The 27,714-nt window shown below is 38.0% G+C and overlaps 2 protein-coding genes across 2 annotated transcripts; one reads left to right on the top strand and one right to left on the bottom strand.

Moving 5' to 3' along the window:
• Positions 1–106: 106 nt before the first annotated feature.
• Positions 107–24,705, top strand: LOC141915274 (uncharacterized). Its single transcript, XM_074806753.1, has 13 exons — positions 107–164; positions 716–865; positions 11,364–11,497; positions 11,951–12,041; positions 12,768–12,857; positions 13,161–13,334; positions 13,686–13,883; positions 13,980–14,102; positions 14,315–16,522; positions 16,605–16,715; positions 16,804–18,117; positions 21,420–21,558; positions 21,859–24,705. The coding sequence occupies exons 2-13, from the start codon at positions 764–766 to the stop codon at positions 23,463–23,465; spliced, it is 6,291 nt and encodes a 2,096-aa protein (XP_074662854.1). The 5' UTR covers positions 107–164; positions 716–763; the 3' UTR covers positions 23,466–24,705.
• Positions 24,706–25,473: 768 nt separating this feature from the next.
• On the bottom strand, positions 25,474–26,997 carry LOC141899376 (peptidyl-prolyl cis-trans isomerase E-like). Its single transcript, XM_074785637.1, has 2 exons — positions 26,890–26,997; positions 25,474–26,458 (listed from the first exon to the last, which is right to left on the bottom strand). The coding sequence occupies exon 2, from the start codon at positions 26,441–26,443 to the stop codon at positions 25,499–25,501; it is 945 nt and encodes a 314-aa protein (XP_074641738.1). The 5' UTR covers positions 26,444–26,458; positions 26,890–26,997; the 3' UTR covers positions 25,474–25,498.
• Between the last annotated feature and the right edge of the window lie 717 nt (positions 26,998–27,714).

Below are 27,714 nucleotides of genomic sequence, written 5' to 3'. Positions count from 1 at the left end.
TACTTTTCTGTTTAGTCATTACCGGCCACCGTAGAATGATATAACAAAAGGCCAGCCCTGCCTCCTCATCGCTACTGAAACTCTTCAAGTCATCATAACTTCCACAGCTCAGGGGGATGGTGATTTGAATAAGACAATTATATGCACGTGTCAGAAAGATTCAGGTATGTTGCATAATCAAGTGGTCAGTGTCCACGCCACGTGTCACTGTGTATCTAATAAGTAATTAACCGTCTATTCCAATTAATTGAAGAGAGTGGGGACACCATAGGCGGTGACTGAGTGGGGCTATTGCGAAAGATCTAATGTCATTTACAAACTAACTGACATCTAAGTAGTTTATCTGTATATGTGCACATGAGCACATTTTTGAGCTAAGCAATTGATATGGGATTATATTATACTATATTAGTGTTAACTTGAATGGTGTTTTGATGTTGCAGAATATTTACAGTATTTTATTGAAAATTCTGGTAATTTTTATTTATTAGTCCTAACTGAATGTGCTTCATCCCCGTGCGAACATTGTTTCAATCACAATAAGTGGGCATTGATGACGCGGATGGATATAGACTTATTGATGATCAGTTTTCAAATGCACTTTAATTAAAATGTCAAAGCTGGTAGGCCTAGATCCTTCATTGATAAATATTTTTAGTTGTAACTATACTGTCTGAATAGCAATTTTCTAAAAAAATTAGAACATCTTTTTCAGAATGTTATAACAATGACGGTAGCCTAGTATAGATGCTGATATGACCAAATGGCTTTCATTGGAAAGCTTGGTCAGTTGTTTCATGGACATTCCGGGGATGGAGGAAATGCGCTGGACCACAGGCCAGAAATCAAAACTCCTAAGAGAAAGGTACGTAAATCATTGAACGATGTATTATTAGGGCTATATATTCGAAATATAATATCTGTCCTTTTCATTCAGGATTTATCTTATGTACATAAAGACTATATTCATTCATACAGCAAATATCCTGAATATGCAGCTATATGCCTGGCACATCCAGTACTGTATATTATATTACGCAATGCTCAGGTTTTAGCTCCGGGGAAATTTCAAGTTGCTCTTTTATTGCAAAGTGCTTTTCCTGCTACTGGTTGATTGTAGCTTTATTATTGATCAGATGGAAGTGAGTGAAGGTATATCGCAATTTCGTGATCAGCGAATTAGAATTTTACACTTTGGAAGTTGCGTCAAAGAACAGATTGAAGATATATAGAATTAACACAGCATTTGCTGCTATTTTAGTCGTGTTTATTTTTAAAGGATTTACAAGATTTCCTTGCATGCTAGGGGGCATTCATTTGAGATGTAACAGCCACGGAGAAAGTGGGCTTTAAAAATCCATTAGTAGTGTTAAGAATATTGCCAGTTATTGACGATGAGGCCTTATCGGAGTTCAGAGAAAACCTATTAGGTACTATGTGGATTTAGAAGTAATGATAAAAAGATTGAATCAATCAAGTGGCTTTGAATTCCTCAATTCTAAAGTAGAAAGAATTTGTCTTATCGCGCACGGGCATTCCATTTATAAAATTGATGAAAGAAATCTCACTGAAACAGTATCCGATTTCCGAAATAATAAATTAACGAGATTTCGATCTGCGAAATTTGAGATATTTGCACGGAAGTCTCGTGTGAGTCTGGTCGGATATCTCTAGGAGAGCCGTACTGTCTAGTTATCGGTGGTGTGAGTTTTTTTTCTGAGAAATCATCGGTAAAGTTGCCATCAGCGATTTTCATGCATCGTTTAAAACACGGTCGATGGTTTTGTGCAAGAATTCCTAATCGTCGATATAATGCAACTGTACGGCTTATTCGTGGAATATGAAAACTTCTGATCTTTAAAAATTAGGGAATTGTCTTTCCTATTTATGATTCATGATTTGATTATTTGATTTTGTATCCCTTACAAACCCACCGCACCTGCTAGGAACGAAACAGTGGGTTTAAATTTGATACCCGCAATCAAAGTATAAACAGGTGATAGGCCTGATAGTTGGATAGCTTGATGGTCGGGTGAAATTCAAAATTTGTTTTCCTTTACGAGATACAACCGAACCCGGTGCTCTATGAACACAAGGTGTCGACTGTGGGTTCAAACAATGAGCAAAAAAAACAGAATTTCATTTATTGTATTCAGTAATGAGAAATAATTTTTACTCAGACATTGAAAGAAGATGAGAGGCAACTGAGTTCATTACATTGTGTCAGTACTGAATCCATTGTTTCTGTCAATAATACCTCTATTGTTCGCAGCCGTAGGAGACATTTTTAAAACAGCTCCGAACAAAATGTGTGAAGCTGCATCTATTTGAAAAAGTTATCTAGCAGCAGATGCTGACACAGGTTTCAATGGCTTTTGTTTAAAGTGTTCGCCGTGTGCTGTGCGCAGTTCTTCGTCACCGACGCTGAATAATATAAAATCAATTTCGTCACGTTGTTTATGCCGGGATAAGTACGGAGCACGCGCTGCTGTAACCACTGGCAACCACGTTACTACTGAGTAGCGTAGCCACGAGTTACAGACACTACGATGAGGCCAGGATTAATCATGGCCGTCATCGTCGTCTCAAAGATGCACATAATACTCGGTTTATTCCATTGTTCCCAGATGAACACCGCTTTAAATGGTATCACGGTCAAGTAAAAGTCCTAATGTATATGTTAGTTTATGGTTTTGTACTGTTGTTACTGTACATTTTTGCCTGGTGTGTTAAGAAGGGTATTGTAAAGATAGTTGGAGTTGATGAACAGGTAAAATGATGTCGTCACGTTGTTTGATTAGTGTTTGTATGTGTAAGCTCAATCTGTGCTGAGACTGACGATGTAGCAATTATCATCACGCCCGCATTTCTATCATAACAGCATGATTGTGCTTTTTCCTGCCAGTCAAAAATAGTTGTTGCGATCATATATGAATTATGTAATTTTGTATATACAAATCACTAAGCATGTTTAGCTTTCTGGTATCTGATTTTCTGGCCATTAGTTTTAGTTTGATGTCAATACTGGACAGTCAGTCCATTATTGGACACATGGTACTGTAATTATCTCAAAAGTAATGTTAATTGATATATCATAGCTGCAGTGCAATAGCTTCAGAGAGACCGATGGGATTCAAATTCACATCAATTAAGTCTAATTCAGACTTGTCCTGCTGATGCTTGGTCCGCCGAAAAATCTGTATTTAGTGAACACTTTCATCAAGGTTAATGCTGTATCAGCAAAACTGCGAGTTTGATTACCATCTATCAAACTGTATGGAACGAGTTGAATTATCAGTGACTATACAACCTGCAATTTCCCAAGCTCATTAAACTGTTATTCAGCATGTGTAAAGTGGTCTCTTCGATCTCACAGTTTTCTGTTTAAGTAGCCAGTACTTGGCCGTCTACTGGATTTGCATCTGGCATCTTGAAAGACTCTCTTGAGCGAAACTCAATGATCTTAGTTTCGGATGTCAGCTCTCAAAATGTGTTAGGAGTAGAAACTAGAGTTTTACTGGTCCGAGTCTTCGTGCCACATCCTCTCTCTTGTACCACTCAATAAAACGCGAAATATCAATGATTTGTTAGAAAGATGTCAAGACCTATCGCACCAACCCAAAAGAGAGCGGGGCCTGGATCTAAACCTGGTTTCACTAGAACAGTTGACTGTATAAGTGACACCAATTATAATGGTCATTACTAATCCTGGAGTCATATCTATATTCTCATCCAGGGTATCGCGACCTTCTGGAATAGTTTATAGACCCTGTGTTGAACAAAGACTATTAAATAGGCTGAACCTTTGATCAAGATACTCCTGTTATTTATCATGTGATGCTATATAGATACGGTGGAAGCTCTCATTTGCCGGTTCTAGGTTCAGACATTAAGTGCAGAAGTAGTTGTTTATAAGTAATTACATCCTGATTACGTCTATAGAGAATTATCTAGTACAATACCGGAACGCTATGATCACATCCTAAAACCTGCCATAGCAAGATTCTATACTATCAATTATCACATAAAACTGTCATATTCCCATAATATAGATCTATGATTCTCGACTAATTCGATCATTTTTTGGTCATTAGTGAAATGCTCCACATCATACAGCATTCTACCTATGTTACTGTAATTACAATTCACCCCTTAGGCAAAAAAACTCCTCAGATTTGTAGGATTTCCTTCTAAATCAGTATCTAAACATTTAGAATCAAGTTATTTATAAACAGATATTCGAAGTCGTTCTGCGCTATAGCAGGGATTTCCTTTTGATCGTGTTTATACCCTTAGGCCTACGGTCTGAGGTCAGTATATTTCATAGACAGAACTACAGGATTATTGGATTAGTTTTGTGATTATGATTATGTCTATATATTAATGTTGTTAATTGAATAAATTTACACGGGTTCAATACGTGAATATTGCGCTGAATATTTGTTTACGCGTATAACTTCATATCTTCCCAACCGTATTATCATTAATGGTTTTATAATTAGCCTTCTTTAAAGTCCTTACACAGTTCAGTAGTAGACTCTACATATAACGCTGTATAAGATCACAGATTATACGTATATTATACGTAACTCTAGATATATTCGATATCGTGAAATGTTTAAAAATACGGTAAGTCGTTAATCAATAATTTGATTAATCGATTGTCAAAAATTGATTGAAACGAATGACCAGGTAAAAATTACGGGGCAAATGAACAGCACCTCGAGTAGAGACGACAAGAATGATTAATGCTGTTTTTTGTATGGTATCGGTTTATGGATAAATGTAAACAGCATCATCGCTCTGTGTCTCCTTCAGTTGCACTTTTATGAATGGAGATCAAGGACAGTTATCACTGAGGAATGCTAATCGTTAAGAGGGTGCCTTGGTGCAGCTGTAAATCACATCTTACTCGCGCGGGTTTATCTAGAGTTCATTTGGACGATTTACGTAATCATTGCATAACAACATAATTCTTAATTCTTTGTTGACGTTGAAAGATATTTGAGTTGAAATCCGACTGTTTGAAATTCAGATATTGAGGATTTTCTGGAAGATTGGACCAGAAATTTTTAAGTGGGCATTTTATCTGAAAAATGCGGATTTGGCCATGTAAGCACCGCAAGTTTCTTTTTAGATTCTGGGCAAAAAGGGGCGTTTCTGACTTTTCAATGTTTCGTCTCCTATATTGAAGAAACTTTGGGCCTAATTGGATCAGATTGATATAAACATCTCAATGATCTGCATGTATTTTTCATTCTTAACAAATTTCGAAATAATTTTCCTTTTTGGAGGGGGCATTCATTCTTTGAAGGGATTGTTGGACCGGTCCACCCTATCCACACCTTAAATCTGCACACTGGTATTTCGCATACCATCCAGTAATTTCAGCTCTCCATAACACGAATTAGGTCTTTGTTTTTCTCTTACTTTGTCCTGGTTCAAGGCTATAAATCTTTGACAGTCATGGTGAATATCCAGTGCAGTATTGATGGCCTTTGTTCTCTACATTACTGAAATGATCACTAACGCGACACAAAGGACCGAGCAATCTTCACAACTAGATGTTAATGAATTTATTCGCGTTACGTTCGGACCTGAATTTCAATATCAAAATCTTGCGAAATTCTTCTAAGGATATTCTCCATTTACTTACATACTTCTAAAGATATCGATCCATTTGGCGTGATAGTATTATCTGAGAATGTTTTTCTCAATTTTGTGGTTTTATCGTGTGTTCGGGCCAGTTGAAATTTGTTATATTCCGTTGGTTATAAATTGCTTTTTGATTCAAAAAAGGCTCATTTCATTTATGTAATTGTTATGAGTTTATATAGAACGTGTCCGACATTTGAATTCATTTCCAGTTTTCTTTGATAACACGCGAACGAATGTGGGCCGGTGATATTTCTGTTTCTATGTCGTGGACTACCGTATAGGCTTATGATTAGTCTAAGGTCGTTTATTAACGACCTCCTTAGTAAATTCTTCGTTTTAGAATCCGTGGTTAAATCCTTATTAACATTAAAACTCATCGCTCCCCGATGGTTTCTTGAAACTAGCTTCCTACGTATCTCATAATTAGATCCACTCAGTTAATGTTATTATGATAATAATGTTTTTATTTATTGTTGCCTTTCATCTTATTACCGCAGGTAGACCCTGTGTATCTGTATCGAGGTAGGGCTGAGATTGTCGGTAGAGATTGCCTGTTTCTCAGTGTTAGTACCGATGTGGATCCACTGGGGGAGAATTACGTAATGCAATGATCGCTCTGGCGTGCTCTTGTAGAATCCTGTAATATAATTACCGAATGTCTGATCGTATGGATTCCTAGAAGTTCGAAGTTAATGAAAATTGTGAAATATTCTCCGAATTGATGACTCCCTTGTTGTTGATATTCAGTTGTTGAGATTGATTATTAGGTTATGAGTGGTATTTGAATCTTGTTAAATGCTCGGCGTCTTGAAGACGTTGTTGACGCCAGTAGTGAACTCTTTCTTCCCACTTCTAGAAGAGCTGGTTCTTTCACTTGCTTATGTTATGAATGAATGATTTTGTCTTTGTACTACTCGTTTTTTTTAGAATTTTTATTATGGAACTATTTACTTAAAATCGACAATGCTCTTGCGATAAAAGATCAAAGGCCCATTCTAAGGAAGTCGTAAAATACTTGACATCAAGTATGATTTTATGTCAGTCAAAAAGAAAATCGGGCAATTAAAATTCTATAATGAGAATTAGAGAGCTGTTGTATTTATATTTACGTTGAGAACGGTTTGAGAGTGGAATATTTACTGGGGTAAAGTCAGTCAACAAACCTACGAGGAGCTATTACAGGTGTTTACTGTCAGGAGGTACACACTAAAACCAATAAAGTAACTACCCTTCTTGTTGTCGGGATTAAAATATTTTACACCTTGTGGTATCAGTTGTTGAAGTGATAACCCGCGCTATCGGTTGGCTTCATCCCCGCTCACTATCTGATACTTGGCTCCAATAAGGTGGTGCTTCTATCAGAAAACGTGCCAACGAACACAAAAACATTAAGTTGTCTGGAGCCGATGGTGGATATAATTCATTCTCAAACGGCTGGCTACGATTCCGAACGTTCTTCTCCGTTGGAACGTTTGTAAAAGTTCGAACTAATTGGAATCATGTTTTCGATGATGTAAAAGAATCGGCGAAAAATAAGTAGTTTTCCGTTAATTGTAAAAAGAAAAATCAATCTTTTCAATTTTCATTTCCGTAATTCCATTAGCAAAATCCTTGTCTTTTCCGAGATGATTGTTTTTAAGATTATTTCCGGCGTCTCGTCGCGTGAATAGACGGGATTCGTTCGACGAAACTATCGAACTATTCTCATTTCATTCGCGAAGCCTTTGCTCAAACATCTCGCGCGCGGCTAGAATTGATTCGGATTCATTCGAGAATATGTCGAGTGTACCGCTGTCAGATCATATTGAATGGATTAAATTTAAGATAATTTATGTATTTGTCTAAAAAGAATGATGTCACCAAGATCTGGATCTTGTTCGGGGTCCGGATGATGACTAATGAAATCTGATTATAAATTGTGCGAGTAAATTGTCACCCTTGTCCTGATTCGCACGAAGTGACGTTTGGCCACTGATTCATCTGGAGGAATCGCTGTAACCACCATGCAGCTCCTTCAGGGCTGCTCGATCTACAGATTCCTGTTGAACTATTTTCGCGATTCAGCGATGATCCGGTGGAATGCATCGCTCGGAGGGAGAGATGCTGAACGATGCTGCATTGCGAGTGCGAGTTGCACCGCTCTGTGAGGAGGAGTCTACTCGTTCGCCAGTCACTCGTAATGCTGCGTTGTGGATCTATTATCGGCGAGGAGTGAGAGTAGTTTGATTGTTCTATTTGAAGAGCCGTACTTGCGCAGTTAAAAGTTTGTTTGTTGTGTCGCGCGATTCTTCAAAATGATGAAACAATTCAATAAGTTTCGTAAGGTAAGGGCTTCGTTAAGTGGCTATTTCTCGGTTAAACTGTGACAGTTTGTTATTCATTACGAGGTATATCTATTGCACTTGAAATTCTTTTGAAAAATGAACGCGTCGTTCGTTCGGTAATTTATTGGCTTCGATTTTTTAAATGTCCCGTGTCGCCGTTATACGTACGTTTTTATCGTGGCTCGCTTGTTTAAAAAGGTGGTTCTTTCAAGTCGACCTCGGGCACCTTTCATTTATAGATAATGAGAAATAATATGTCTCTTGATATCAGACAATGTTGTTCGCTATTATTTCTATGAACGGGTGAATGAGTGTGGCTTACAGTGATTTTTGTACTGTGTTCTTACTAATCGCACCGCACACACATGGTTCGGTCACGATTAAAAATGTGCTCATAAAATATAGGCTCGTTGAGAATGAGGTCAGGACTGGGAATGAAAGCGGAGCAGTCACGCAGTCGGTGATTGATATCTCGCTCGCTCGTTCGTTCGCGTAGCTTCCATATTTTTAACGCGGTGAGAAAAAATTGTTGCCGAATGAACGGAAAAGAAGTCTCTGAATGGAAATTCTGCTGCCGACTCGACGACTGCAAACACCGCTATTCAAAATAGATTTCTTGTTTAACGTTCGATCTGTTCCAAACATGAATGGAACTATACAATCAGAAGTGTGCCTCGCAGACTGGAAAATATAAAAATAACTGGGTTAAGTAATTCTGTTTTTGGCTATGGGTATAGCGCTTGCATGAAAGACTCTTACCCGAAGACATTTACTCTGACACTTACCGCGGTAGACAGACGATCAGAATGTGGCTCCGGTTTGCTACTTAGCGTTTGATAACAACAGGATTCTGTTTTCTGGCGAGCTGAAGATTTATCCGGTGGTATCTATGATCCGCGTGGAGCCGTACCGCGCACTTAGCGAGTTTTATTAAGTCTAAAATCATGGACGGGAAGGATTTCGATCGCAAAAGAAAGAATCGCTTGTCTTGGCATGCCGGTAGTAAGAAAAAAGAGGTATGGACTCGGCTTCGAAAGTTATGATAAGGTTTCAACTGAAAAATTTAAACGTCGGGTATAAAATATACTTGACCTAAATTCTTATTAAGGTTGTGAATAAATGGACATTAATTTTGAATACGATATCTATATAAGGACAGACCACACACATATACAGTCACATGGAGACTGCTACAAATGGTCATTTCCATGGAAATAATTAGTGGGTGCAGCTCTTTTGTACGAAATATTTGTTCAGTAAACTATAAATCCCTGAACTACATTTCCTGGTCAGGGATGAATATTGTATACTATACTATCGTGAATCAGTTTCAGAGAAAAGCCACAATTTGTATGCGAGCAATAATCTGTTTATAGTAATTATTGTACACGCATATTAGTTCCGGGATAATTCCTCGAGCTATCATGTCCAAAATGTCCGAATTACGGCTATGAAGTCCGGCAAATTGAGATAACTGCAAAATCAAAGCATTGATATTGCTTCGATATGAATGCATAATATTTCTATCTATGAATATTGTTTCAATATTCCACTCATTCCCGAAGCTGTATTTCTATTAAACATATTTTATCAGCTATGTATCTAGGACAGCGCTATAAACATGAGATTAACTAGGGTTTCAATTTGGACTTATTTTCTGTCGCGCTGGCTGTGAATTAATGATCACAAAATGATGAAATTTTACAAGTAGGATTATAGCGCAGTCAATCACTAACCAGAGCTGCACCCTGCGCCTGCCTGCTGCCGGGAAATTGATGTTTCAATTTTTGCCGGCAATTGATCTAGATTTCGTCACATATAGAAAACCTTTAGCCTCACCGCTGGTATTTATAAACTATGAAACTATATATAAATACTCTAAACGCATAACAAGCAATAATTTCCTCTCTGGAAAAAATCAGGAGCTGTAATTATTTGATGTAGTGAAAATATAGCACACCTTCATAGATTAATTCAATCAAAATACCGACCGATAGATTGCCGGATCAACAAGTAGTTTTGATCTCACAGAATTCCGTAGACTCCTGCGGTTCTTTCACCGATAAGCATCTTATCGTGATAGATCGGTAAACCGGTGGTAAGTGACTTATCTTTATTGAGGTGTATTCTCTTTTAAAACCGACATTCGTGTAATCTTTAAAACGCTGTTCGTCGCACTAAAAACACTTAATTTGTTTTTTCTCGTATCGAGGAATATTGCGTTCTCTATTCTTAGAAAGTTTAACATTTCTTTTTCTGATTTTATGAATGAGTTTGGGATGGTTCGACGTGGCTTTATAATTGTGGTTTATTTCGCGCTCATATTCAGGTCTAGGGCAATACTTCAAATATTTTCATTGAATAGTTATGTATTTTTAAAAGTGAATTTGGTACAACTGATATATGAGTCAGTGTACAACATCCTTTTAAAGAAAAAAAAATAACCAGCAATCTCCTGTTCATAAAAACACAAATAGTGTTACGTCTAGTCTAGTTTAACAGTTGACTAGGCCTTTTAAAAACAACTCGTTCTAGGTTTTTTTTAATACACTCGCGAACAACAACTTAGTAAGGTGGATTAATACTGTTAGTTATAAATCAGTGATTCTTGATGAGTTTAAACCCCCTGCAGAGAACCCCTGCGGTTCTGATTCGAGGCTTATAATCCGAACTGGCGATCCTTTATGAAGTTTTTTTTTCTGCAAATCCACGAATCATGCGCTCTACTTCATAGAATGAAGAAAAAAATCATCGGAAGTCTTTGTCTTCATTTCCGCTGAGAATTAGGTCCTGATCACTTTTTCTGTTATGTTTGAACGCGAATAATGCCAAGAGTCTCGTGGAATTCCTCATTGAACCTTGTAGTTTATCTTCACTAACAGCATTCTGCACTTATTGCCTTCTATTTTCATGGAAGTCTTTTCATTAATTACAGAATCATAGCAGTACTTATAAACAAACAGATTACCGCATACCTGTATTCGAGGGCGAACTTCCAATTAACTCGCACATTTTTGTTTCCTTTGTTTGAGAGAAATTATACATCAGTTTTAGATATTTGTCTATTACAGTTATCTCTAATAAGGGTTTACAAGGCGCCAAAGATTGGCTTAAGTTTTAAGTTACAGGTTATACGGAATGATGATCGTGATTCTGCGACCGTTGTTTTTTTAACCACTCAATCCCCGAGGTGAATGTGTATTTAGAACATGTGGTTTTTACGCGAGCGAGGAGCAGTTACCGATAGTTACCGATACCGAAGTTTTTTTAATTACTCAACTTTTTTCGATATATAAACGAGTCATGCGTGTTTCGATTGGTAATGTAAATGTACGAATGTGGTTTTTTAAGTGGACGTATGTTTGAAATTCTGTTTTACAGAAGGACGCTCTGCTGGCCGACCTTCAGAAAGAGAAGGCATTACGCATGGAAGCCGAAGCGAAGCTTCAGGAAATGATGGTCGAAAGTGACAACAGTAAATCGCGTTTACAAGCTCTCGAAGGAGAATTTAAAAAGTATGCTTTAATCATTTGCTATCAAAAACTAAGTGGTTCGAATTAACCTCACCTAAAATAAGATAAAAAATGAGTTGATGATTTCGTATCTAGCCAATTAGTCGAAGGTCATGTCTGAGTAAGGGAGGTGATAAACCTTGTTTATCAAGGCCTTGATAGATGCGTAGCTATTTTAACAGTTTCATAGCGAATATAATAATGATATTTTTGTATCCGGGTCATGTACACAGATTTCGAATTATATTTTTATTGCACCCATTCATTCACAAAACTAAGTATACCACCAGCATATAGCGAAAACTCTCATTGGAATATCATTGTGTAATTGCTGAATGAGTTTTTATTGGAAACTCGAGATCCGACCTGTTTCAATAACATTTTGTTTGAACGGTACGATTTTTATTGACATAGATTTTTCGTTCACTGGAGACATTTTTCGTGCTGTAATTTTAGAATGGAAGACGTCGTCCAGAATATGCTACAGTATAAAAACAAACTCGATCAGATTCGTCAAGAGAAAGCCAATCTGACATTCACTTACGAGGTAACGATGGCCATTAAAAAGTTCATTAATAAGAAATCGGTCGCTTTCGTCATCAATAAAATGTGTCACTCGGTGGTGAACATCGTCTCGGGTGATCGAACGTTTAATGAGAGAATGATAAATATCTCACAATGATATTGATAATGAAAAAATGATATAAAGTCTGAAAATATATCCTCGAGCTAGTAGTTTATCCAACGTTTTAACTATATTCTAATAGTTATCTTCAGGAATACTGAGTTACAATAGAAATTATGAAATATATGTTTAATCCAGAACAAGAGACTAAACTAGGAAACTAAGGGAAGAATTAACGTAGAAATAGTTACAATCTAAACAGATAAAAGAGGAGCATGGTAGGGGTAGTTATATATAATACAATAGTAAATATATGTATATGAATTAAATGATGAATTAAACTACTAGCTAAACTAAACCTTTTCAGACTTTGTGAGATTCTCTATGTATTATCATTACAACACGAAGATAGTGTTTTATCAATGATTAATATGACTTTTTGTACGTCATTAAAGTAGAACGGCATGAATGAGTACATTCTGAAATAAAGCTAGAGACCTTTCCATCTACGTTATCAGGCGTTCGATGAAATCTGTCGATTGTGATTATTGAACCACGTTTTTAGCCTAATTTCATCTGGATTTCATATGAATTTATTGATCGTATGAATAATCTCTTCTCACCGCGCGATGACATTTGTTTTTATAGGAACAACTTCAACGTTACCAAAGTCAAATCTGTAACTTAGAACAGGAAAACATGCTGTTAATGAATGAAGTTGGAAAACTTGAAACGCAGGTGCGTATCACGTAGTCCTAGACCCTTGAGAGGTGTCTAACCTGCCGAACGTATGGCAATCAAACTATTCAACTGCCCTTCCCTATCAACACTTCTCAATACGATGTTAATGTGCATAACATTTTTGGAAATACGTGTCTTCTTTCACTAATGAAGCGCTCTAAAATGACCCCCAAGATTTGGCCTGGTATTTACCTGCATACAGTACGAGTTATTTGAGAAATTTTTTTTTTCATTTTTTGCCTCTGGAATGAACAACGAGTAAGAAAAACAACACATACACATGTATATTTATATTTGAAGGTGAATGAAAGAAATGCCGAAGAAGAAAGGCATTCCATATTGATGGCACGTCTGAAAAATTTAGAGGCTGAAAATTCACAGTTGGTTCTGGAAAATGAACAACAGCGAATGCAGTATGAAAAATCACTGGGCGAGATCGCGAACCAGGTTGTTCAAGCATTATTAACACAAAAGGTAGCGATATGTGAAACTATTTATTCAGATAGATAAAAAGATCATATCCGTACACACTGTTATATATGCCTGTATGTATGAATGTACTGTGAATGGAATGTTCAAATATGAATGAAGAAATTACCTTATGAGGTCTATCAGTATTTTTCCATTTCTCACGCTGAAATCTCTCCGGAGAGACAGATTACCTGGTATATAAAAAATTTTGAATATACATGTATTGTTCTTGAAAAAAAATCACTTTCTGAGATATATCAGTATTTCTCCCACTTGTCACGCTGAAGGCTCTATGTAGAGGTGGATTGCATCTGTTGTATATGAAAGATTTTGAATATATTCTTTTGAATATAGGGTCTTCGCGAAGAGTGTCTGAAACTACAAAAACGTGTGTCAGATTTAGAACAGCAAAATCAACAGCTGAACTTCTATTTACAACATCGACGTTATATTAGTCCAGATAGCTTCTTACAGTCACCAACTACGCATAGTCAGGGAATGAGCTGGCCTGTTTGTAATAACACTACACAACATGCACTTTCACCATCTCAGGTACTCCTTACGTCGACTATATCAACTCATTACAGTTATTCACCTTTATTCAAAAGCAGATTCATCATATACATCTTGCTTGTATCTTCTTTTCAGTATTCAAATCAACAAATCAGAAATAACTTGTTGAAACAGAGGTTGTCTGTTCAAAGTCCAACAAGCGTCTCAGGGAATGAACATTGTTTCTCACCAACCAATGATGATAACTTCAACGACAATGTAAGTTTCATTCAAAATGTCCGCCTGCTACACAAAAATCAATAGAAAATCTTATAGATAATCCCACAATGTTGATACCGGTTATTCAAAGTTTATTGACAGTTTTGAGATATTTCAAAATCCCTTCATTGAAATGATGTCAACATTGTTGGATCATTCAAGATCATTCACTGAAAATACATCAGAAAAGATCTTTTTGATAAATCTTTCAGGCATATATTGATACGCCGTGTATGCCAACAATGAGTTCACCGCCGCCATGGCTACGGGATAGAATAAAACGTTTGCCGGCAAAAACAGATCTCACAGAACCTCAAATTAATACAACAGGCAGCAGCATTATTCCTAATGTCGGAGATTCACCAACAGAATCAACATCCATCATATTATCATCATCTCAAATTGGTGCTCACTACAAACTGGATCCGAGTCCGAATCTAAGTCCGAACTACTCGAAACCGTGGTCACAAAAATTACTCAATAACATCAACCATATTCACGGTAAAAACGAAGAAACCACCACGCCACAGAACAACGCGCAGGATGCTAAATATGAAATTATTTACGGCGGACGAAAAAATGCCGAATCGTGGAATATCGATGGAACTAGTAGTACGTCTATCGATAACGCGGAGACTGTGCAGCTAATTCCCAATCCGAATACAGCTAGTCACGAGCACAGAGAAACGTCACCGGGTAGAGAATTATTAAAACTCAGCGACTCGTTCGATATCAAGTTTACGATCAACGACAACGATGGTTTACCTATAGTCATCGGTGGCGGTGAAAATCAAGCTCAAGATAGTGACGATAGCAGCGATTATGAAACTCGAAGTCTCAGTACTGGTTTATCGGGAGCGTGCAGTTCGACTAGTTCGTCAGTATCGTTGAACGATATCCTCGAAACTGGCTTAGATTCGATGCAAACTCCTAGCGACGATAATCTGAGTTTGAGCAGTTTCCAAGAGCTGTTTAACAGTCATTTTAACAAAACTAAAGGCAGCATTAGAGGTAGTTTTACTAAAGTAGATGAAAAACATACACACGGAATAGCAACTTGTCCGTACGGGAATTCAACGAATGATCACAAATCGTGCCTCGATGACCTGATGTTCAATGCGATCGATGTGAGTATAGAAGAAAAGAACAGTCAGTCAAATATATGTCGACCAAATTCCCTGGAACTGATTCAATGTAGCCAAAATCAGCACAAGAAAACTAGGAGTCTCGATAACAAAGACTGCGCGCCGGCGAAATCGCAGAAGAAATTCACGAAAAAACAAAGCGTAACGAATACTTTACCGGCGAAATTAGGGTTGATGAATAATTGTTCGAAATTCATGAAGAAACCAACGATAAAAATTGCATCAACATCACGTGATAAGAATGAGTGTAGTAAACCGAGTGAGAACAGCGTTTGTATTAAACATGAAGAGAACGTGTTATTAACTAAGCCTGAGACTCTGAATACTGCTGAATCTAATACTAATATAGTCGCACAGTCCGGTACTGGAGACTTCGTAAAGGAACTATCGCCGCCTAAAATGTTGATCGAAACTATACAAATGCATGTTCTCGCCGATCCAGTTAAATTTATTACGCCAAAAAGCGTCCTGAAACTGAGCAGCAATAGCAGCGCTTGTTCGTCGCCTGGTTCAGAATTAGATCGGTCGGGTAGCGCAGACGACGGCTACTCAACGATGGCCAGCGACGTGAATCCGGAAATATTGGAACGTTTTTCGGAAGGCGTTAAAAGTTCGGCGAGCGATAAACTCAGCGAAAAATGCAAGTGCCTGAAAATCGAAGAGATTCATGAACCCGACGATCAGAATACGACGAAGTGCCCCCAATCCGTAGAAAAGCTTCAGACCGGAGCTGAAGACGCAGTTTCAGAATCGCTGCGAAGAGATGCAAGCGTCGAATGTTCATCTATCGGTAGCGTTAAAGATATTCTCCGTTATTTCGAGCGTCAGTTACTCGCGCAGAGAAGCGCTAGAAATCGCAGTACCGTATCGCTTCCGGGAAATATCGTTGAAAATTCGAAATTCAAACTCAACTCGGAAAAATCGGCTTCCATCGACGTTTCGTTGCATTGCGAAACGGATTCGAATAAGTCGAATATCTGTTGTTCGTTGTGTAAACACAAACGGCCGCGACAGTTTCTTCGAAATGCGGAAAACTTAGAATGTATGAATTTGGTTCAAAGCGAAGCCTTATTGTATTACACGCTTTCACAGGAATTTAATGACGACTTCATGAAACGAGCGTATTCAGATAGTGATTTACTAGACTCTTATCTCGATGCCACTATTCCTACTGTTAACAAACCTCTAGAATCCGATGATTCCAATGGCGTTTCATCTTCAAACTCGAGCATGGAATCTAACGGTCAACAGCCCATCTACAGTTTTTCTAAACAGGTTTGTATGACCATTGAACCATTGATGTGATTTCAGTACTATTCTGATGATATTAATGAATGACTTACTTTTATATTTGCAGAATTCAAGCATAATAGATTCGGTCGCTCAATCAGTAGACGTCAATCGACATTTGAATGTGCAATTACAAAGTGAACTCCAGCATCAAAAACATTTTTCTACATCAAAGCAGGTAAATTTTGATCACATTTACTTTAGTCATTACAACTTTGAACTTTGCATGTTGTTTACATACTGGTACAAACTTTTTATATTCATAGGTGAAGCCAACCAACGAGTGCATAAAAAATACAGCTCCGTCCAATAAGAATATTTTAAGACCAAAGAAAAAGGCACCACCTGTGCCTAAGAAACCTACGATTAAATCAAGGCTTTTAAACAAGGAGAAAGATGTTGAAAGTAACTCTAAAAGTTTTTCGAAATCCCTCGAGAAAACGAAACCTAAACAGAAACCTAAAGTTCCCGTTCGTACTAGTAGTTTAACGCGAACTCCTAAAAAGGAAACGCAAACACCGCGGGAAAAAACTAATGATACAAAAAAGGAATCGACTCCTCAAAAAGTAACGAACATTCCTAGTCTTATCGTAAAGAGCGGTGGCAGAAAAAGCGATAAAAATGCTACCGTAAAAACTGCTGATTCGAATACATTTCGTGCTGTAAAAGATCAGACAGTGAATTCAGTCCATCCAACAGATTTCGCCGTACAACCTGTAACGGTATTCTCTGATATGAACAATTTCGACGGTGAATTCATGAATTTAGTCGGTAATAAGAGGCCATCGTCGTGGAGTTTAGAGGGTCATACGGGCAATAAATCGAGTACCGAATTATTAGATCGTAGTTGTGAAGATATCGAACAGTTTTTGTCGTCCACCGGGGAAGAAGTTCTCGATCTGAATTCGACGATATTCAACAAAGATTTCTACAGTTTGTGTAAAGTCGAATCGTCTCGTAGTCTCGAATCGAACTCGGCGAATTCGACGCCTGCGACGCGACGACGTCACCTCGGTTCGCGCACGAGCTCGGTGCCCAACTGTAGTGTAGTAGGAGGCGAGGATGAAGAGATCAGTAAACAGATCGCCGATCTATCGAGAACCGTCGATCATTTGCAGAAAAGTTTATCGAGTCTCGATAGTTTGGACGAGACCGATATAAACGTGCCCGATCTGAAAGTGCTTCTCGCGCCCGTATCGAACGTCGTCGAGAATGCGACCTCGACCCGAGAGAAAAACAAACTCGAAACATCAATTAAAGAAAGTATTCAGAACGTTTGGCCGGAATTTCGCTTGTCGAATCTATCGATATCGAGCTGTAGTTCTGTAAGCGGCGGGTTACCTTTAGATACGAGAATACCGGACTCGGATTCGGAGTGCTCCGATAAATATCACTGGATGGACGACGATATTCAACCGCACACTGAGGAAACTGATGAAGGTGAACTCGACGCGACTGATGAATTCGATTGGTTGAAGGTTGAAAATTTAGGATTAGATTTTTCGCCCGGTAACGTGAATATTATGGAGGTTGATGAGGCTGGTGAATTATCCGCAGAATTAGACGTGACTGATGCCAAGGTAAATGTCAATGAATACAGTAAACTCGGCCTTACCCGGTACTGTCAGGACAGTGAATATTTTACTGAGTTGAGAATCAGTGAAAATAGCAGGTCGTTCCTATTAGAATTTACTAAAAATCAGACTCAGGGGTGGATTGGAGGGCAAGATCTGAGGGTTTTCGCAAATATTTTTAGGGTAAATTGATAAGAAAAGGACATCCTGCCAGCTCACTTTTACTCCTTATTTAGGTCTTGTAAGACCCCCTGGACCTGCCCCTGGGACTTGTGAAGTTTGCTGAGTTGACCAGTGTCGAGTAAGGAGTAGTCTACTGTATTTGTATCATTCTATGATTAGTTTAAGATTAGTTCATGTAAAGAGTCATACCTATTTGATGACTGAGTCTAAGTTTAATATTTCCATTGTGAGCGAAACTAAGTAATGCGTTCAGCTTCATGCAACAAATTACTCTTGCATGGAATGAATCAGCGGAATTTTATATGCAAATGACGATATTACCGCTTTAAAGCAGTTTATGAGAATGAGATGAGGTTGTCATGGATGCACTGACATGTCCTCGACTAAGCGATAAAACATTACGAGCCTGCCTCGGAAATTTTTATATGAATCTATTTACCGCACACATGCAGCACCAGTCGTCCAGAAATAGTATCTCTAGAATTTAGATTGGCGTCATCAGTATTGAGCGAATGAATTTGAAGTAGTTTTAATGGTTAATAGAATCAGGTTTGATGACGTGTAGAATGTGTGGCCGTGCATTACAAATTATTATTCCCCAGACATCGGGTGCCTGGATCATCGGAAGTTTCATGGTTTATGTAACTCGGTTTGGTCGATGCATTCTTTGAGATCTGAAACTTGTTCAAAGATTTATATTCCCTGTTTAGAGGAGACTGGGTCTTGTATTATAGAAAACAAGCCCGTGGCATGAGGAATATGCGGATGGGTTTGTTTTTAAATAAGCTCAGACTGAATCGGGGTATCTGGGGGAAATATTTTCGACAGATTTCGGGAAATTTGATCGACATGTGTGGAAAACAAACTTCTAGTTTCTTTGAAGTAATGAATTTGACATCAGGTGATATAAGACTGCTATTTTTCCCGTTGGAATTGGCGCAATTGGCGCGTAATGAATTTGAGAATTTATTTATTGATTGATTGATTAATTTCATTGATCGGTTTCTGGGTAAACTGTGCTACTGATTATAAGCAAACATTTTGCCGATAAAAGCCACCATGTGAAAACAGTAATAATCCCTACCAACGTGATCGGCCCTCTTATCCGGGGACAGGGTCTATGATTTATTGTTTTCTAATTTTGTATCTTCAGCAACAGTTTTTCGCGAAATGTCAGGCAAATCAGGATATTAATCATCCGGTAACCTTGATAATACGTACATTAATTATTGATTATTTGACCGCTTTGAACTTCGATAATATTTCATATAGAGAAAGAAAAATTGAAATTTATCTTTCATATCTCGACTGAGAAAGTTAAAACCGTTAAATGGTTTCTATTTATGTTGCGGGAGATAGTAATCTGATAGAGTCTCAAAATGATTGATGATGATTGGATTAATATGGTTGTTAGTTGTATCCGGTACGGGGTGTTAAAAGTGAAGCGTATGGATGATTAGGGGGTCTATGCGAGCTGAATTCTCTACTCCCGAGCGCGCGCGAGCTGCTGAAGCATATTGTTTTATACGGATTACGAGCAGGTGTTTATTGAGATATTGGAATTGAAAATGTGAGTTTGTAGGTGAAGAGTTAATGAATATTGATCAGATTTTATTGCAGCCCTGCTGTTGTTGCAGTGTTCCCACTACTACATACAGCAGTTGCGTGCATATATGCCAGCGCAGGCAGGCATACACAGTACAACAGTTCAAATTGCTAGGATGTCGGCGCTGGATGAGCCACGGCGGTTCAACAGAAATTAGAATTTGCTTTTGATAATAAGAGGATTAATAATTGATGGAACGCTATTTGTAGGAAAGATTATATCTAATCGAAATGTTGTAGTGCAATTAAATACCATTAGTATTGACAGTAGCTGATAGCATCTGTGCAGTCATCTATGCGGACTTGTTGCTGGATCATTAAGGCAGGAATCTTTTCGATTTCGTCATGATGAGGATGACGATGATGATGGATTTTCTCCTATTGAATTTACATTCGTGAGAAGCTCTGCAAATCAATTGTGTAATTGTTTAGTCAGGTATCAATTATAGATAGCATGATATATTCATTAAAAATGTTCTGTCTATTAATCATTATCTTGTATGAGTAATCTTGGGTTGAAAGCGCAATTTTTATTCAACAAAAGATAAATGCAAAAGGTTTAATTTTGAAATAATATACTTTCATGAAAATATTTCTTTAGGATACGGGTAATGTAACATATGAGAGACCCTTGTATTATTGCGTCTGTATTTATGAAGATGATAGAGGAAAGGTGTAGAATGGATTTCTCACTGATAATAGAGATACATAAACTATCATTCAACACACACACACTCAAAAGACGGCAATCAAGTAGTCTGCGTTAGATAACAAATAAACTCTGGTGCTGGTGCGGGTAATAACAAGCCTTACTGAAACGTTTAAAATGGGTTAGAATGTGCGACTTATTCTCGAATATATGCGCAGGTTGAATAATGTACATTAATCAATAATCATCTATAATTGGCATAATCCTTATATAAATTCTGTTACCTCCATGGTTGGCAGTGTGGTAGATCGCATGGAATGACATTTCAACAGATGAGATTTTTACTGTTTTTGCTCTTATGAATTTTCACACAAATATGTGTAACATTTATTTTTCAATCTTGTGTCGTCTTAATAAAATTGGTACAAATTTTTGAGATAATTATCATTGTAAGAAAAGGATAATCAAGAGTAGAATGATACATTCAGATATGGTGCTTGATATCAGGGGTTGACTAGTTCAATCGCTAGTTCATACAATCGGCACAAATGGTTTCCATAGTTACGGCTAACGGGTCAAGCGTTATGTACTGCACGGAATCCAACCATAGTTTTAATTTTCTTCAAGTGGCCACAACCGGCAAATACACAGAAATATTTCTCCGACAACATTTATTGAATTTATCAAAAATAGTGCTGCTGCACTACGCTTTAGTGCATTAGTCAAGATTAAGCGCGATATATCAGATGACGGGGATATGGTCCAATTACATTCGACTATTTATAATCATTCTTCCGGTGACAGAAATTAATGTCTTGATCTTCTGGTTGGTATCTGTTTTTAGAATTCGTGGATGATTTATCTTTCACAGATCCGAGCGGAGATACTCGACTCATTGATTGATGATCGCAGCGATGAAGAAGAAGGAAGCGGTGAAGTAACTCTTGATATCGCAGTCGACGAAATGCCCAAGAAAAGACCCAACAAAAGAGGTGCAAAGGGAAAGAAAGGTACATTCATATAGCTTTACGACAGGGTTCTTATAGATCTGAATTTCCCTAATATTTCCCAGATCATCCCTGACCCTTGACCGAAAATTCCCTGATTGAATTATAAGATATCCCCTGTGGGGGCTGTTTTTCCTCAGGAGTTTTCTTGTGCAACTCATAAACAGCAAGAACGACAAGACACCAAAAATCCAAATTCCCTGATTTCCCTTTGTTTCAGTAAGAATCATGTCTTAATGGATATTTCTTTGATTGATCTTTTTTATCCTTAATCAATATTGGAATAATTTATTATCATTTTAGGGATTTTCAATGTAATTCGTCATGCCATTCATAGTCGTCCAACTGTAGATGAAAAAACATATATCCGTTTCGAAGAAGAAGAAAAAGAGGCGTTGTCACATTTTGACTTCCTGAAATTCTATCCGACGAATAAGGAAAATGATGATAGCACCGGCAAAGAGAATGTCGAACGAGGTCATGTTAATGTGATTGAACCTACAGTCGTAGTTCAGCCACCAGTAAAAAACACCGAAATACAACCTATCGCTTCAACATCAGTTATAGAAACTAAGACACCCAGTCTTTCCGTAGAAGGGTCAAAATTGGATAGACGCCATTCCGAAAAAGTTCGAAAAGTAATTCCGCGCGAAAAACCAGCTTTGAGTAAACAACTTAGTCTACCCGAGAAAAAAGATCCACCTTCGATTTTAACTTCACCAGATGGTCATTCGCATCATTCTCATCATGTCAGATTTCACGAATCGTCTCTGCTCTCTCCGTCTGCCGAGAAATATCTCTCTCAAACCGATAACATTCCCGAAGAGGAAATCGTCATGAAAGAGGTGGAAATCTCTCCCGATTCATCACGGACAACTTCACCGCATCGTGGTTCAATATCTGGTGAAACTCGTCTCAGGGTTCCAATCTCTTCAACGAAAAAAACTGTTACAGCTAAAAGTTCTGGGTCTACGAAGTCTCCCGAACATAAATCCAAATTACCTGAACCTATTGGTAGAACTGATGCGGTTAATTTACGGTCTCCTGATCAGGCATCGAGAACGAACGAGAAAAGTCGATCGCTAGAGATAAAACCTACCTCGCCAATAAAACGATCTGCTAGTTTGAAATCTCGTTCGCTGGATAAACCAGTGAATCGTACTGGTGAATCGTCACCCACTTCTGTACGTACTGTACTGACTCCTAGCAGTCCATCATCTCCTGAACACCGGTCACCGAACCGTTCTATCGAGCGAGCTAAAGTAAAATTGGGCGTGCAAGCAAAGTATGATCATACTCGTCGCCGAGCTAGTGGACCTGCTCATTTAGTTTCTCCGGGAGAAACAGAATTACGTACGGCTCCCATATATCGTTCTAATAGTGCCAAAGACTCCGCTAAAGGGAGAACATTGTCTACCTTCAAAGGTCATGGTGAGTCTAGTCGAATTCCTACTGCTGGTAACAGAAATAAGAAAAACTCTCCAACATCGCCTGCTAAAACATCTTCCAACGATTCCAAAGCAACGGGACTCAATCAGTCGGTTAAACTGTCAATAGGTGCTACTAATAAACCGAAAGAAATAAAAGACACAAAACTCTGGGCTCCTTCGAAAACTAAGATATTAAGTCGTTCTGATAGAAGTATGTCATTAGACAGCGGAACTCCGCTTAAAGCTGTTCCCCGTCGACCAACTAGGATCATTCCTCCTAAATCTCGGACGAAGGGTGTCTCGAAAGACGATGTAGTGCAATCGTTAAAGGAGAAAGATGATAACGACAACGATGAAACAATCGAAATGAATTTTGCTGAACGTTGTCAGGCATTGTTACAAGATGAATCGAGTTCTTCTGCTAGTTCCGGTTCTCCTGGTGAACGTGTATCAGTTTCTACATTTGGCAAAAAGAAATAAAGTTTATTAATGATTCCAACAATTAACTTGTAATGATGTAAAATACAATTCTAAGTCTTTCTATAATATACAATATTATTACTTAGCATTCACGTTGGAAATATCAGATGGCATTATACCAATAAGAAAGGCAATATTATTATTGTACATATGTAATTTTTCATATTTCTTCACTTTTCTAGATGGTTTTTTTCGAATTTTTCTTAACGGTATTTCGTTTTTTCGATAAGAAGTATGAAAAACATATGTACAGATTTCTTGATCCTTGCATCTGTTCTTGATTACTACTAAAACGTGTGTTTTGTATAGCAGTTTTAAGACGTTTTGCTGAAAAAAAGACATGAAAACGACATTCCATGCAATGAACAGAGATTGCTTTGATCGCTATTGTAAGTGTGAAGTTAGTGATAATTGATTTTCATTGATAGAATAGTTGTTCATTGCTTTAGTTAACCATTTGATATTTGTTATCAACTCCGAGCAGTAATGGCGAATCCAATAGTATTTTCATGTTGCATGCTTTAACATTGATTTTGCCACTTTGAATATATAGATCTTGAAATAGTGACTGTCTCCTGTCTTCCATTGTGTATACTACATAAGATCAGACTCACTTCAGGATTTTTCATTGCGGCCATTATTATTCATTCTTCATTTCGTATTATGTAACTATTTCAACTGAATGAAAAAGATTACGCTATTTGATTTTAAGTACAACTTGGGCCAATCTTGACATATAACAGAACAGTTGTTGGTGAAACAAGTGTTGAATACGTAAACTTTTTAGCGCAGCATGCGTCCTCTTTTGCGTTAGCATTCTTGACGATATAATTTGGAAATATATACATCCAACTATTGATTTGATGACCTCCGACTATCTTGATGTCCTTTTCTCGCTTCTAAAAAAATTCTTTTTATTCTGATGTACATATGTATTACCGGTATAGTCATAACAATGAACGTTCAAGTACATATAACCAGTATGTCGTTATTGTATCAGTTAATGTTGTTTTGCCAAAAGTTATGAATTTTTTGCATGGCTTTTTCATCTACTCCTTTTTGTAGGATGTAAACTGTATGTATAATTGATTACACACGAATGAAGTGTTTGTTCGTTTGACATTTTTGAATCCTTGCTATTTATATACAATTTTGACGAAGTGTTTTATACTTAATGGGGTTTCTTATATGAATTTCTTTATTTAACAACTTGCAGTAGAATTTGAAGAGGGCGATTGTATGAACTTGATAAAAAAATTGTGAAAAATGTAAAATAAATAACAGTATTTGTAAAATTGAAGGCAAGGTGTTGAATGTTAATATTGCGGGATCATTGTTCAGTTCAGATGCTTCTAAAGGAACTTATCCACTTGACATCATTCAGCTTCCACTGAAGAAAGTAAATCCTTTACGTACATCCTAGGACATGCCTCGAATGCCGTATCAATCTGTAGCCCGGTACCACTCGGTCACTTCTTACAATCTATTTACCAGGAAAAGATTGCGGGGTACAAGTGCCATTAAATTCTTATATTGGACAAGTGAATTTATGATGAGTATAGGATCATCTTTTACATGGAAGAGTAGAGAACAAACTGTAAAACAGTACATAGAATTACTGAGAGACAAAATGATAAGATAGTTATAGTAAGGATAAATTGCGGAATCTGCGACTTGTCAGGATCAGGAAAGTAGTTGAATTTCCAAACAAGAACAAATAAGGCCGAATGACCAGTGATTCCAGTTCATCACAGTCATTATGAACGATTATTCTGCGGAAGGTGAGCCAACTTTCCATTTCATAAGGCTGTGGTAAACCACGTGGTCCATGGGTAAATTATCCTCTATCTCGTTACCCCTGTGCTGTTAGTACCAAACATTGAAACAAACTTCACGATATCCACATAGAATTTTGTGCTACTCATAAGTGATGACGCAGGATGGTAAACCAAAAACAAGAGATCCCAAAAAACTTGAAATGAAGTAATCGTCTCTTATTAAATGCTTTATTCAATTAGATAAAAAACGTTTTTTTACTGCAATTCACCGCAATCGATGATTTTAATTTTCATCATCGGTTTCCCGGATTTAGTTCCTTGTCGTTCCATTTCGCGAACGATATTCATTCCTTCGATAACTCGCCCGAACACGACGTGTTTATCGTCCAACCAATCGGTTTTCTCCGTCGTAATAAAAAACTGCGAACCGTTCGAATTCGGCCCGGAATTCGCCATCGAAAGCGTACCGGGTCCGGTGTGTTTCAGAACGAAGTTCTCGTCTTCGAACTTGCGACCGTAGATCGATTTACCGCCGGTGCCGTTATGATTGGTGAAATCTCCGCCCTGACACATGAACTGAGGAATCACGCGATGAAACGAACTGCCTTTAAAACCGAAGCCTTTATCGTGCGTGCACAAACAACGGAAGTTCTCGGCGGTTTTCGGGACGACGTCCGGACGAAGCTCGATGATAATCCGACCGGCTGATTTCGTGCCGATCTTAATATCGAGATAAACCTGCGTGTTACCGCCGCGCGGTCGCTTAGCGACCGGTTCGTCGGTTTTCGTCTCGGCGTCCGAGGCGCGTTTAGTGTCGGCGTTCTCCGAATCATCGTCGTTCGTCGTTTTATTATCGGTATTTAGGGTGGCTCCGGAGTGCTCCTGTAACCACGTATCCTCCGACCACACGGCTCGCGTTGAACCTTCTTTTATTCTCTGCGGTCGCGCGATATTCACGCGAATCGTTCGTCCGAACAGTTCGCTCTGGTTCATATTATCGATAGCAGCAGCGGCGTCCTCGGGTAACTCGAACTCGACGAACGCGAATCCTCGGTGTTTCTCAGTCTCGTAATCGAGTGGTATTTGAATATCGGTGACGTCTCCAAACGGAATGAACGCCGCGTGAAGCACCTTCTCGTCGACCTCCTCGGCCAAACCCCCGACGTAACAAATTCTTTTCGAGTTGTTCGTAGCCATCATCAACAATCATGCGACCTGCCGATAAAAGATCTCGTTTAATCAGTATAATGCATTATTTCAGGATATATCTATTCTAGGCTTCCACGACCATGTTATCTAAATATGGTCAACTTGAACTCGTTTGAAAATACTTAAACCTAAAAAGAAAGGTCTATATTTCATAGAGAGCAAGAATATGCTCTTGACTTAGCATAATTCCTGCTGCAAAATGAACATGTTTTTATGTTTTTAGCTTTAATGTCAAACAGGAAATATAGCCCTGACAGTATTATTGGAGAATTTCCCCATTATGGGGTGAAACGCAACTTGTTCGTATTTCGAACAATAAAGTTTTAATTGAATTGGAAGCTTTTCACGCACTTTTCATCAATGACAATGTTTCGTTAGAATTTAGAAAATTCTTACGATAAATACAAACTTTTCTGAAATAAATAGATATGTTTTACCTAATTAAAAGTTCCACAGCGGTCACCAAATTGTGGAAGGAATGAGATGCGAAAATTCTTTAAAAAAAGCGAATTCAGGCGAGTAAAATCTCCCAAAGCGCCGTCTCTCGATCGATGGAAAAGTACTCAATGTTTGGTGAAGGAATTGGTATTCAATGTTTGGATTGTAGTGCTTTCGTGACAGGGGAAGCCTCCGACAAAACTTCTTTTGTTCGCTGTTTCCATATGAAAATTAATCAACAATTTTACCGTTTATATCACAGGGGCTCGTATAAGAGCTGTAGATTATTGTAAAAACGATAATCTGTTAATCCAATGTCTATAGTATATACATAAAATAACTTTGGATTAACAGTTTATCGTTTTTACATTAATCTACGTGTGATACGTTGTGGTTTATCCGTTAATCAACTTTCGATATGCAAGAACATTTGAAACTGATTTTGTTGGGCTAAGTCCAGAAATTAATTCAACAAGACTTGACTCTTCAGATTCGCTTCTGGGCGACCCCGATGGATTGTCAAATCTAAGCTGTGGATAAAGACCCGCCAATATTTCCATTACGCACACTTTCTCCATCGATTTCATTTCCCAGCTTCTCAGGGGCGGGTGTGACTCCGCAGTCGGTGAACGAATCCGAATCCCAACAACCTCACATACTCCATCTGTCATATTGATAAGGCATTACCCGACACCTGTTGCTGCTAACTCCTGCGATCAGGACTGTTGTCGTCGGCGACAGTACTATACAGATGGGTTGTTATACTGCAGGATATGACATGCTTACGACATCACTTCAACTGTAAGGTAAGGTTTATTCTCTGT

This window comes from Tubulanus polymorphus, chromosome 1 (assembly GCF_964204645.1).
Source record: "Tubulanus polymorphus chromosome 1, tnTubPoly1.2, whole genome shotgun sequence".
Classification (NCBI taxonomy): Eukaryota; Metazoa; Nemertea; class Palaeonemertea; order Tubulaniformes; family Tubulanidae; genus Tubulanus; species Tubulanus polymorphus.
Note: the sequence above shows the minus strand (reverse complement) of the source record. Positions and strands in the feature narration are given on the sequence as shown.

Bases quoted from the DNA above. Each gene is read 5' to 3' on its own strand.
- LOC141915274 (XM_074806753.1), top strand. From the start codon at position 764: ATGGCTTTCATTGGAAAGCTTGGTCAGTTGTTTCATGGACATTCCGGG. The intron at 11,498-11,950 runs GTATGCTTTAAT...CTGTAATTTTAG, and splicing joins CTCGAAGGAGAATTTAAAAA to AATGGAAGACGTCGTCCAGA. The intron at 13,335-13,685 runs GTAGCGATATGT...TTTTGAATATAG, and splicing joins AAGCATTATTAACACAAAAG to GGTCTTCGCGAAGAGTGTCT.
- LOC141899376 (XM_074785637.1), bottom strand. From the start codon at position 26,443: ATGATGGCTACGAACAACTCGAAAAGAATTTGTTACGTCGGGGGTTTG.